The sequence below is a fragment of the Dipodomys spectabilis genome, unplaced genomic scaffold (assembly GCF_019054845.1).
Source record: "Dipodomys spectabilis isolate Male_0828 unplaced genomic scaffold, ASM1905484v1 ptg000175l, whole genome shotgun sequence".
In the NCBI taxonomy this organism is placed as follows: Eukaryota; Metazoa; Chordata; class Mammalia; order Rodentia; family Heteromyidae; genus Dipodomys; species Dipodomys spectabilis.
Genome location: NW_024870852.1, coordinates 14,534,040 through 14,547,055, shown reverse-complemented (window position 1 = coordinate 14,547,055; position 13,016 = coordinate 14,534,040). Strand labels below are relative to the sequence as shown.

At 42.4% G+C, this 13,016-nt stretch overlaps 1 protein-coding gene across 2 annotated transcripts in view; it reads left to right on the top strand.

Annotated features, from left to right (window-relative positions):
- Tti1 (TELO2 interacting protein 1) overlaps positions 1-13,016 on the top strand; it is a 41,593-nt gene that overhangs the window by 5,940 nt on the left and 22,637 nt on the right. Inside the window, exons 1-2 of one of the 2 annotated variants that reach the window (XM_042694371.1) lie at positions 5,779-5,849; positions 6,547-8,886. In XM_042694371.1, the coding sequence (XP_042550305.1) occupies positions 6,588-8,886 (2,299 nt within the window). In that variant the 5' untranslated portion in view covers positions 5,779-5,849; positions 6,547-6,587. Of the gene's footprint in view, positions 1-5,778; positions 5,850-6,546; positions 8,887-13,016 lie in introns of those variants that run through there. The other variant, XM_042694370.1, reaches the window with a different exon arrangement.

Sequence of the window (13,016 nt, the reverse complement as noted above, 5' to 3'; positions counted from 1 at the left end):
TTACAGGTGTGAGCCACTGGCATTCAGCTTAAAGAATTTTTGTTTTGTTCTTTTTTTCTTTTTTTGTCAGTTGTAGGGTCTGAATCAGGATCTGGGCACTGACCCTAAGCTTTTGGCTCAAGGCTAGTCCTCTTCTACTTTAAGCCACTTCCCATGAGAGCTTTTTTGTTGATGTTCAATTTCCAAATTCCTTCTGCTCTTTCCCCCACCCCACCCCCTCTTTTTTTCTTCTTTTTTTGTCAGTTGTGGGGCTTAAACTTAGAGCTTGGTTGCTGTCCCTGAGCTCTTTTTCTCATAGCTAGTGCTCTACCACTTTGAGCGCCACTTCTAGTTTTCTGTGGTTAATTGGAGATAAGAGTCTCATGGACTTTCCTGCCCTGGCTGGCTTTGAACCATGATCCTTAGATCTCAGCCCCCTGAACAACTAGGATTACAGGCATGAGCCACCAGCACCTGTCTTTTCCCTCCTTTTTAAAAAATTTCATGTTTGTGTGATACAGTAAGTACCTTGTGATTAACCATCGTATCCTTCAAGTGTGTGTAAGCTGCAATACTATATCCATATGTCTTCACCACCTGATGCCAGAGTGTCACATAGTCCATCCATGTGATATGGCAGGAAGAGGCAGGGTATAACTTGTCTGGTGGAGTGAGTTTGTTCATACTGCCCAATGGTAGGTCTCTTCTGTCACCTCTGCCATGGCTGCTTCTCAAGACCACATAGAGATAGGTACACTGAACTTGGAAGGTTTAGATGGCTGGCCATTAGCAGACAAGAGCTGTTTATTCATCCTTATGTTTATTCAGTTACTAGCTGAACTCCTAATCATTTATTTGTTCTACATGCCTCATCCCCACACCACTTTCTGAGCCAGAACACCACACCCCTCCCTCCACATTAGTTATATAAACATCAAACTTGGCAGCAGTACCACTTTAAATAATCAGGGTTGCACTTTTCAGGAGTAGAATCTATGACTCCGAAGGCTCTAAATCTCAAAACAATTCCTTCTATAATTGACATATTGTCACACAAGTGCGATTTCATGGCCATCCCATAAAGCTGTATGATTGCCTTTTATAGTCATATCAAAGTAGCAATGTGTTATACTGTCTCCCGGACAGAAATCTGGTTTATATATTTCTAAGCCTTAACCCATTTTTTAGAAAATCACTGATTGTAATACATCTCCATCTGGACAGACAACCTTCCATTGAAAGAATGTACCACACTCTCTTCACATTACTGTAGCATGGAGTAGCTTCCATTTTAGGGCAATTGTGGATGCCGTTTTCTAGAACACATCACATTTTTTGAGTAGTATGCATTTCTGCTGGGTGAGATGGCTAGATCATAGAACATGTGTGTGATCACCTTTATGGTAATAGACACTGCCAAAATGTTTTCCAAAAGTAATTGTACTGACATGCCCACCAGCATTGCATTGGAGTTATAGTGGCCTTAGATCTCTGCCAATACTAATATTTTCCTTTCCTATTTTTCTTTTCTAATTTAACCCTTTTATTGGGTGTGTAATGGTATTTCTCTGTGGATTTTAATCGATTTTTCTGACTAATAATGTTGAATGTCCTTTCCTATGTTTGTTGGTGTGTAAACGTCCTTCATGATGTATTTATTCAAGTCCCCCATCTGCCTGTTGTTTGTCTTCATGATATATTTTTAAGCTGTTTTAAACACTTAGGATGTGAATGTTTTATCAAATATATAGCAAATAGCTCCTTTCAATTTGTGGGTCACTTTTTTACTCTCTTAGTAGGTATTTTAATAAACACTTATTTCCTTCTTCCTTTTTCACTCCCTGTCCTTCCTTTAATAGGATTTTGTACTGTGGTTCAGACTAGCCTTGAATTCATGATCTTCCTGCCTTAGCACCCCAAATTCTGGGATAAAAAGTATGTACTACCATACCTAGCTAACAGTTCACTCTGTGTGTGTGTGTGTGTGTGTGTGTGTGTGTGTGTGTGTGTGTGTGTGTGTGTGTGTGTGTGTACTGGGGTACCGAACTCAGGGCTTTGCATATGTATACACACTCACACATACACACAGAGCAATTCCCCACTTACTCATACTTTTGCTTTCTGTGGTGTCAGTCAACCATGGTCCAAAAATATTGTCATGACTCTTTCAAGAGAGAGCCATCATTGAGATGGTACATGCCTGTAATCCCAGCTACTCAGGAGGAGGAGGTCAGGAAGATCATAGTTCAAGACCAGCCAGGGTCAAAAGTTAGCAAGACCAAATCTCAATCAACAAATCAGGTGTGGTATGTGTCCATGGTCCCCATCACATGTGTAGATATAGGTAGGAAATTACAGTCTGAGCCAAAAACATGAGACCTATTCAAAACATAACTAAAGCAAAATGAATTGAGGACTTGGCTCAAGTTGTATAACACCTACCTAGGAAGAAGAAATCACTGCAAAAGTCCTGCTGGGATTTTGATTGGGATTATGATTCTTGTCCAGGGGTGATTTTTGGCTTTTGACAATGACTGGCAACATTTTTGAGTTGTCACACCTAGGGGAGTGCTGTGGCCACTAATGGAGAGATGGATGACTAAGATCTAAAGTCCATGTGTGGTAGGACAGCCCTCTATCAGCAGATGATTATCCAGCCCAAGATGTCAGTAGCACTACCATTAAGAAACTAAATACTGGGTGCTGGTGGTTCATGCCTGTAACCTTAGCTACTGAAGAGGCTGAGATCTGAGGATCACGGTTCAAAGCAACCCAGGCAGGAAAGTCTGTGATACTCTTAGCTTCAATTAACCACCTGAAAACCAGAAGTGGTGCCATGGCTCAAAGAGATAGAGCACTTGCCTTGAGTGAAAAAGCTTAGGGATGGTACCTAGGCAACTGAGTTCAAGACCCACAACTGACCAAAAGAAACAAACTCTGGATTAATGCAGTCAGTTTTAGTCAGATTTCTGCCTGCCATCTTCCTATTAGTTTTCTGTTAGGCTCATTCCTTTTGCTTTTTTACTCTCTTTTGGATTAAAATACACCTATCCCTATAAATTTGTTCAGTAGATATTTCTTTATTTAGGATTTATCCTCAGATTTCAACATACATTCAACAATTTTGAAATGTTATGGTCTAATATAAATTATTTTACCACTCCTTGGTAGGATTAGGCACTTAGAACACTTAGCTTCTTCCTCTTCTGCCTTTTTTCCATCCTTACATTCTTGCATTTTAGCTTTCTATGTACTTAAACTCCAAAAAGCTATGTTGCTGTTTTTGTCATAAATTCTGAAGACATAGTTTGGGAACCATCACCCTGGAAGACCCCAGGACAGGTTGTCTTCATGAAACTATTTAGGTAGGAGCTGGGAAGTTGGCTTAGTGGTAGAGTGCTTGCCTCACATGTATGAGGCCCTGGGTTTGATTCCTCAGCACCACATAAGCAGAAGTGGTGCTGTGGCTCAAGGAGGGCACTAGCCTTGAGCTGAAGAGCTGAGGAATAGCACCCAGACCCAGAGTTCAGCACCCACAGCTGACAAAAAGAAAGAAAGAAAGAGAGAGAAACTATTATTTAGGTGAAGAAGAGAGATGTAGAGCCCCAGGCTCTTTCCTCATCCCTTTAGTGAGAGACCTTCTGGTTTTGTGTGTGTGTGTGTGTGTGTGTGTGTGTGTGTGTGTGTGTGTGTGTGTGTGTGTGTATTTTTTTTTTTATTTTTTTGTTTTGGTCCGGTCATGGGGCCTGAACTCTGGGCCTGGGCGCTGTCCCTCAGCTCTTCAGCTCAAGGCTAGCGCTCTACCACTTGAGCCACAGCGCCACTTCCGGCTTCTTTCTTTTTGCTTTTGTGGTGCTGAGGAATCAAACCCAGGGCCTCATGCATGCAAGGCAAGTGCTCTACCACTGAGCCACCTTCCCAGCCCCTGATTTTGTGTATTTTTAATATTGGATTTCCACTTAAACATTTTATTTGAAAACTTTTCCATGCTAAGAGGAAAAAGTATGCCATTATTTCTTTTTTGTTGTTTCATCTATTTGTTTTAGTCCTCTATTTTGTAGTATGAGCAGTCTTTCCCCAAGTATCATGGGTGGTACCTTCTCTAAATCCTACTTAACAGGTGAAGGAAGGTCTTAGTGTATGTATAGGGCTTGGGGGCTACAGTCAGTAGTTGCTAGTCTACTGTCTTCTAGGCTCTACTACTGCAAATGAGGAGTTCAAAGCCTCTCTCTTTTTCTTTTGATAAGTCATTTCTCCCTGAAAGCATGCAAGATTTTCCTCTTTATCTTTATTGTTCAAGAATTTTACCAGAATGTGGCTAGGTCTGAATCCTTTAGGCTCTTCAATATACAGATAAATCTTTTGGCAGCTAATGGAAGTGTTTCAAATATTTGTTTGCTTTATCTCCTCCATCTGTTCCCTTTTCCCTTCCAAATTCCCAGTTATTTACATGTTGTCTCTCCTGGATCTGTCCTCAAGTCTCACAGTTTCAATCTCTTTGTGTTCTCTTTTTTTTTTTTTTTTTTTGAAGAGACTCTGAATGCTATCTTTATTGCTCTATTTTCATTTTTTTAATTGTGAAAATACCGTACAAAGGGGTTATAATTACATGGGTAAGGTAATGAGTACATTTCTGATCAAGCATTGTTGTCTCCTCCTTTGTTTTGTGTTCTTGTTTTAAGAGAATTCTGCGTAATCTTCCAGTTCATTCAGTGGGTTTCAGAATTAGCCATCTCCTATCATTATTATTATTATTATTTCATCAATTTAATTTTTGGTATAGAAAATCGTGTTTGTTTTTCTAAAAAAATCCTTTTTTATTCTGTAGATGACCTCTCCCTTAAGTGGTCTTTTTATTCAAATTCTTACCTGCCTCGTTAAATAGTTCCGTTAATCTGAAATTTATCACCTCAAGGAGTGCTGAAATGCTTTTCTTCCCTCTGACTGCTGGGTCACATTTCCTACTCAATAATTCAATGACCATTTTCAGGCAGAGGAGAGCACAGCAGCCTCTGGATCAGCAGTGTGAACCAGTGCCCATGGGGTATTACTAGTTCTTGACCAAGCTTAGTGGCACCCACATCTGGCATTTTCTTAGTCTGGGAGAAAAAGGATTTAAGCTTCTTCCTTCACTTCTTGGGGCCATAGACACTCAGAGATTCCTTGCCAAGAAGTCTCTCAAAGATCAGCAGTTCCTTCCTGGTAGAGTCTGTGGAGCTCAGTGAGCCAGGCTCTCTCCAGGGTATCAGAGTTCTGATCAGGCCCTGTAGCCATCAATGAACCCAAGGGGACAATCCAGCCCAGTTCTGGAGTGAGAAAGTCTTGGCCCACACCCAACAGGAACTACTTGCCACTAGATCCAGATATGCTCATTGAATTGTGGGTAAAGATGGGAGGCAGAGACTTTTATCATCTTTCCAGAAACCCCTAGCAAGTGGCAGGGGGAGCAGGGGGAGAGAGAGAAAGAGTGAACAAGATGATCCCTAAGCCTCCCTCCAATGGCAGCATTTTACAGTTATATATGTTTATTATCTCCAGCTTCAGCTCATTCCTCAGTACCCTTGGGCCATACTTTTATGTCTTCCCAGTATGCTCTGCTTCCCTGAAGGGAATATTTGAGACTTTTATATCTTTCCTCAAACCCCATGTTTATCCCTCTTCTTGTTCACTGTCAGCCCATGACTTTGAATTTCTCCTCCTAGAGAAAAGAAAGACTCTCAGTATGAAGTTGCTTGGGAAGTTGCTTGGCTTCTTCATTTACCTCTTAACCTGCCTCCTGTGCCTGCCTGCCTGCCTGCCTGCCATCTTTCCATCCTATGGAATCTCTTCGTGTGTGACAGTGTGTGCTCTTAGCTTTCCAGTCTCTCCAGGTACTTCCCTCCCTTTTGTGATGCTTTCAGACTCACATGATTCTTCTTCCACATTACTGGCTGCCAGGGGATCTTTTCAATGCATAAAGTCAGTCATATTGACACCTGCTGCCCACTTAAAGCTCCTCAGTCACAACATCAAGCAAAAGGAATCTAATGATAGAAGTCAGATTTGCAGAGGGAATAAAAATTGATTACACAAGGCATGAGAGCCTTCTTGAGTACTAGAGATAATCTCTGCCTTGTGTTGAGCAGTGCTTACCTGGCCTATCCATACATAAAATGAGCTATACATCAAGAAAGTACATTTTTCTTTATGTATACCTCAACTTTTAAAAGACAGCCTGCAGCAGCTCTCTGTCACTGCTACAAGTTCAACCCCAAACTCCTGAGAATAGCTCACAGATTCCTATTCACCCGCCCCACCCCCAGTCATGGTTCAAGCATCTTCTTGTGAAATCCATCTGACTTTCCCAGGGATGTAACTCTTCCACACTCACTCAGAATCCTAAGCTTTGTCTACCCTACTAGTTAAACAACTGTAGCTCACATGTACACTTAACTGTCCCTCTAGATGGGGGCTCAGAAAACGGCTGACACAGAGGCCCCTTAGACATCTGTTGAATGAAAGCATAAAAGTTAACTTTGTATTTACTTTGAGCTTGACTGTCTTTACTGAAAAACTTTCTTCCTCCAGCCTGCAGGATGTGTCCCCAGTGAGAGGAAGGCTCTTACATAATGGCAGTTTTTGACACTCCTGAGGAGGCCTTTGGCGTCTTACGCCCAGTCTGTGTTCAGCTTACAAAGACCCAGACAGTGGAGAATGTGGAGCACCTGCAGACACAGTTGCAAGCTGTGAGTGACACTGCCCTCCAGGAACTTCAGCAGTACATCCTCTTCCCCTTGCGGTTTACCCTGAAGACCCCAGGCCCCAAAAGAGAGCGCTTGATCCAGAGTGTGGTGGAGTGCCTCACTTTCGTCCTCTCTTCAACATGTGTGAAAGAGCAGGAACTCCTCCTAGAACTCTTCTCAGAACTTTCTACCTGTCTGTATTCGCCCAAGTCCCAAAAACCCGCAGTTGTGTCCGAGGAATTGAAATTGGCTGTGATCCGGAGCCTTAGCACCTTGATGCATTCAGCTTATGGGGACATCATTCTAACTTTCTATGAGCCCGCCATCCTGCCTCGTTTAGGATTCGCTGTATCGTTACTGCTAGGCTTGGCAGAACAGGAGAAGTCAAAACAAATTAAAATGGCTGCCTTACAGTGTTTACAGGTTCTACTCCTTCAGTGTGAGTGTCAGGACCATCCGAGGTCCTTGGATGAGCTTGAGCAACAAGAGCTGGGGGATTTGTTTGCTTCTTTCTTACCAGGAATCTCAACTGCCCTGTCAAGGGTGATCACAGGAGACTTTAAACAAGGTCACAGCATTGTTGTCTCTTCTCTGAAAATCTTTTCCAAGACTGTGGGCTTGGTCATGGCTGACGAACAGCTCAGAAGAATCTCAAAGGTCCAAGCAAAGCCTGCAGTTGAGCACAGAGTTGCAGAACTGATGGTTCACAGGGAAGAAGTTTGGGTAAAAAATACCAGCGATAAGTTGGGAATCCTTATTAAGAAGATAATTGAGAGTGTGTCAGTTCACCCACATTGGAAAGTGAGGCTGGAACTGGTAGACCTCGTGGAGAACCTTCTTTTGAAGTGCAGTCAGTCCCTGGTTGAATCTGCTGGTCCCCTCCTGAAGGCTTTAGTGGGCCTAGTAAATGATGAGAGTCCTGAAGTCCAGGCCCAGTGCAGTAAAGTCCTGAGACATTTTGCAGATCAGAAAGTTGTGGTGGGCAACAGAGCCTTTGCTGACATCTTGTCGGAGAGCCTGCACTCCCTGGCCACGTCTCTTCCCCGCTTAATGAACTCCCAAGATGATCAGGGCACATTTTCTACTCTCTCCTTATTACTCGGGTATCTGAAACTCTTGGGCCCCAAAATAAACTTTGTTCTCAACTCTGCAGCCCATCTCCAGCGCTTTTCCAGAGCACTCATCCAAGTTCTAGAACTAGATGTGGCTGATGTCAAAATCGTGGAAGAGCGGTGCTGGAACTCCAGTGAGCTAAGTGCTACTCCGGAGGCCCCTGCTGCACGACCATGGAACCAGGTCCAGAGAAGATATTTCCGCTTCTTCACTGATGAAAGAGTTTTCCTGCTCCTGCGACAGGTTTGTCAGCTCCTTGGCTATTATGGGAATCTCTATTTGCTCGTGGATCACTTTATGGAACTATATCATGAATCGATGGTTTACCGGAAGCAAGCTGCCATGATTCTTAATGAGCTGGTTATAGGTGCTGCTGGGTTGCAGATGGAAGATCTTCATGAAAAACATACTGGAACAAACCTAGAGGAACTGCGAGAGATTGTGACATCTATACTTGAAGAATACACAAGCCAAGAAAACTGGTATTTGGTTACCTGTATTGAAGCTGAGGAGGAAGAAGAGCTGACAATGAGGCAGTCAGGCCTGCAGGCCGTCGCATCTGCTGCCCACACCTGCCAAGTTACTTCTTTTCCAGCCTTCTCAAAGCCAAGTCCCACTATTTGTTCAATGAACAGCAACATCTGGCAAATATGCATCCAGTTAGAAGGGATTGGCCAGTTTGCTTACGCACTAGGAAAAGACTTCAATTTACTCTTGATGTCAGCCCTCTATCCAGTACTGGAAAAGGCTGGAGACCAAACCCTGCTCATTAGTCAGGTGGCCACCAGCACCATGGTGAACATTTGCCATGCCTGTGGTTACAACTCCCTGCAGCAGCTCATCAACCAAAATTCCGACTATCTCGTGAATGGCATCTCTTTAAATCTGCGTCATTTGGCACTACATCCTCATACCCCAAAGGTCTTAGAAGTTATGCTGCGGAACTCAGATGCTAGCCTACTTCCTTTGGTAGCAGATGTAGTTCAAGATGTCTTGGCCAGCCTGGACCAATTTTATGATAAGAGATCTGCTTCCTTTGTCAGCGTTCTGCATGCCCTGTTGGCAGCATTAGGTACATTGAAAGTCCTTTTTAATGCTGATTTGGGGACAGGACTCAGTATCCTAGTTTACCTTGTCTTGTTTTTTTCAGTGTTTTGGAAGACATTTGAAGGGTTGCCCCTCTAGTCCACGGGGTCTAGACAAGTTCCATTGTTTTATTTGTATTTCATTGATTATTTTTCATGGAATCTTAGTCATTTATTGAGCTCCTGCTTTATGCCAAGAATAAAAACCCTGTAGACTAAAGCATTTTATTTTACAAATAAGTAAAATTAAGGCTTAGTGAGATCCTGCTTAGCTAGAGGTACATAATAAGTGTAAAGTCAGGCTTTATGACAATTTTGTTCTTCCAGTGTACTGAGTAGCTTCTGAAGGTACTTAGAGTTAGCAGTGTCTATGCTAATGGAGGACAGGAAGAACATGAATTATTAAGCCCATAGATGACTAGAACATTACTAGGAAAAGAAAATCCAATCAAGCTTCCTTCTTTTTGTGATGGTGGGGCTAATGTTGGAGATTGAAGTCAGGGCCCTCACATGCTGAACAGACAGACATTCTGAGCTACACTCCAGAACTATGTCTGCTCTGTCCAAAAAAATGGTCTTTAGCCAGGTACATGTGGCTAGCACTCCTGGAGAACTGAAGTTTTAATTCTATTTAATTTTGCTAAGGTAAAGGCTTTTTTTTTTTTGTCGGTTGTGGGGCTTGACCTCTAGGCCTGGGCGCTGTCCCTCAGCTCTTCAGGTCAAGGCGAGTGCTCTACCACTTGAGCCACAGTGCCACTTCCTTAATTTTGATAATCACATGAAAAACACAACCCCATATGCCATACTGGACAGGACAGATCTGACTTCTAGTTGTACAAGTTGGTGTGAGTACATGTATGTACATATGTGTCCTGGGACTTGAACTCCCTTGAGCTCAAGCTTGGCTTTTTCACTCACAGTTGGTAGAAATATTACCACTTGAGCCATGCGTCTAATTCCAGCTATTTGATGGTTTGAAGATAAGACTCTTCAGAGACATTCCTGCCAGGGCTAGCTCTGAACCTTGATCCTCAGATCTCAGTTTCCTGAGGCATGTGCCACTGGCACCTTACTTTTCTTCTTCCTTTTGACCCTTTTTGATGCCTACAGGAGATGCTAGGCACCATAAGAATGGCAACGTTTTTGGAGTATAAGAAAAAGTGACAGATGAAAAGGTCATTGACCTCATTTTGTCAGGTTAAAAACCTAAGACCAGATAACAAGCTTTGTCTGGAAAGGTATCTGGGGTAGAGGCTGTGTTCTGCCTTGTAGCGGATGCATTTCCAATGGTTATTCATTAACATTCACATTCAGCACGAATGTTCTTGTATTCATTCAGTAAAGAATGCCTTCCATATGTCAGGCACTGTGCTAAGTAATGAGGATGCAACAGTGAACAAGATAAATAAACTCACAGAGCTTTCCAGTTACTGTGAAAGAGATGATAAACAAGTAAACAAATCATTAAACACGCTTACTGCAGATTCTGATAAGTGCCTTGAAGAAAATTAACACCCTGATGCAAGAGAATAATAGGGACAAGCTACTTTTAAGTTGAGTGGTCAGGTTAGACCTTTCTGAAGAAGCAGCCTGAAAGCTGAGACCTAAAAGAGGAAAAGGGCCCATCATTACAATTGACACATTGTTTTATGATTTGTAAGTACATTTAGGCAGAGGAAATGGCAGATGCATAGGCTCGGAGGAAAGGGCTTGAAATGTTTGGAGAATGGAAGCAAGGTCTTTGTGGACAGAGTAGTGAAGGATGAAATTGGAAAATAGGACCTTATAGGCCAAAGGAAGGAGGTTGGTCTTCACTTTGCAATCATTCACAAGCCTGTTGTGAGCTAGCTGTGTATTGCTGTGACAAAAATCACTCAAAAACGAAACAAAATCCTGCTGGGTACTGATGGCTCACACCTTGTGATCCTGGCTACTTAGGAGACTGAGATCTAGGATCGTGGTTCAAAACTAGCCTAGGCAGGAAACTCCATGAGACTCTTATTTCCAATTAACTACCAGAAAACTGGAAGTGGGGCTGTGGCTCAAAGTGGTAGAGTGCTAGCCTTGAGTGAAAGAGCTCAGGGACAGTGCCCAGGCCCTGAGTTCAAGCCTCATGCCTGGCCAAAAAAAAAAAAAAAGCTAAATGAGGAAAGGTTTATTTTGGCTCACATTTCAAAGGTTTCCAGTCCTTGGCCAGCTGGCTCTGTTGCTGTTAGGCCTGTGGCAAAGTAGAAACATGATCGAAGAGCGTAGTAGAGGAAGGCTACTCAGGAAACAAGGAGAAAGAGGTCCCAATAGGATCACCAGCTTTGGTCTAAGCTTTTCGCATATGGTCTTTGGAAGCCATTTCAGCTCCAAACCATAATCCATGTATAGTAACTGGGGATAATACCCACCTGGGCCTGCCTTTGTGAAACACTCTGTAAGCCTGACTTCTTAGACACTTAACTTGGCCTCACCTCCAACCTTTCTTTACTGTTCTGAGGAAGTATGCTATATTTCAGTTTGAGCTTTACACAAATACGTTACCAAAAGCCTAGGAAATGTATCCTCTGGGAAGATATCTTAATTTGAGATGAAAATTGAATGGCCCTTAGATTGCTGATGACTTTGATCATCCCCGAAGGAAGAAAGTCAGGAAATCCTGTTGAGTCCCTTTTGTCAGTTTAATTGAGCTGATAGAGGAAGGTCACCATTGCAGAAAGGAAGATGAGAAAGATTAAGATTGACTGTGGAGCATCCTAGGAAGGAAAGCCACATGGGAGATAACTTTTTTCCTAGATTTAAGATAGCCCCAAATACCCGTGCATTTTGAATAGCAAATAGTGGGAGTTGGAGCAGTCACTCACCGATCAAAGCTGCACTTTATGTTAGCATTCTGTTTGTCATCAAATTGTCTAGCTGATAGTCTCTTTCAAGATAAGTGTAAGTCTGCTGTCAGAACTTCTGAAAGGTCTTTCAAGAGCCCAGTACATGGTTGAGAAAATTGGGCTATCATACATGGTCACACATGCATCAACTGAAAAGCAATCAGTGCCTCTGTGAGGACAAAACCATTCAGGTAAATCACTGCTCAGCACCAGCTGCTGCTGATTAGCTGATTATCCACAACAAGGAAAAATAGGATAGCTCAGAAAATAAAGTATCCATGTCACATTTTCCAGAGCCTATAGATTGTACCCTGCCTCTATTTCATAGAGGACTGCTGTGTTCTTATGGCAGCATCATCCCATTGTCAGGCTAGTTTATTTAACCAGCCCTTTCTTGGTAGAGGTTTTTGGTTGTTTTTTTATTTTCTGCCATCACAGAAAAAATGCTGTACTGAATCTTTAGAGATCATTTTGAACATGCCTCAATATATCAGTAGGATAAATTCCTGAAAGAAATGCTGATTTAAAGGATATTACATTTAAACTTTTGATTGAGAGTATCAAATTGCTTTCCTAAGAAGCTGTACCAATTTAAACTCCATCACCAATATAAAAGAGTGCCAGTTTGCCACGCCCTCACCCACACTGTATATTACCAAGCTTTTGATCTTTACTAACCCAATAGGAGAAAAAGAACCCCTTATTATTTCATTTTAATTTGCATGGAGAGTGAGGTTGAACTTCTTTTCATATGTTTAAAAGCCACTTGTGAGCAAAGACATTTTAATATCTGGCAGTAGCCTTGAATCTAGAAATAATCTTTGCAGTGTGTCAAGTCCTCAAAATGTAAATACTGGATCTGGGCTTTAACCAGTCCCTTAAAGTGCACGAAGGATATGACTTACACCTGGGAAAATGGCCTGCCTGATTCCAGCATATGGGAATCTCTAGGTACTGGGTGGAAGGCTGCCTTCTTAAGTACTTGCTCCCTGCTCCTCCCAGGAGGAAGTCTACCATCTCCCATTTGCTGTTACTCTGGCTTTGTGCAGATTCTCCTTGATGAAAGATTAGCAGGTAGGAAGAGTGATCAGTCTTGTTCCTTGATATCTGCAAAAGGCAGGCACTAGGTCAAAGCCACAATATTTAGGCTGTAGGATTTGGTAGTGTTGGTCTTTTGTTCTTTGCATGTTAAGACCTTCTTTTGAACTGAAGCCTTTAAGGAGGCTCCAACACACAGAAACAGTTCT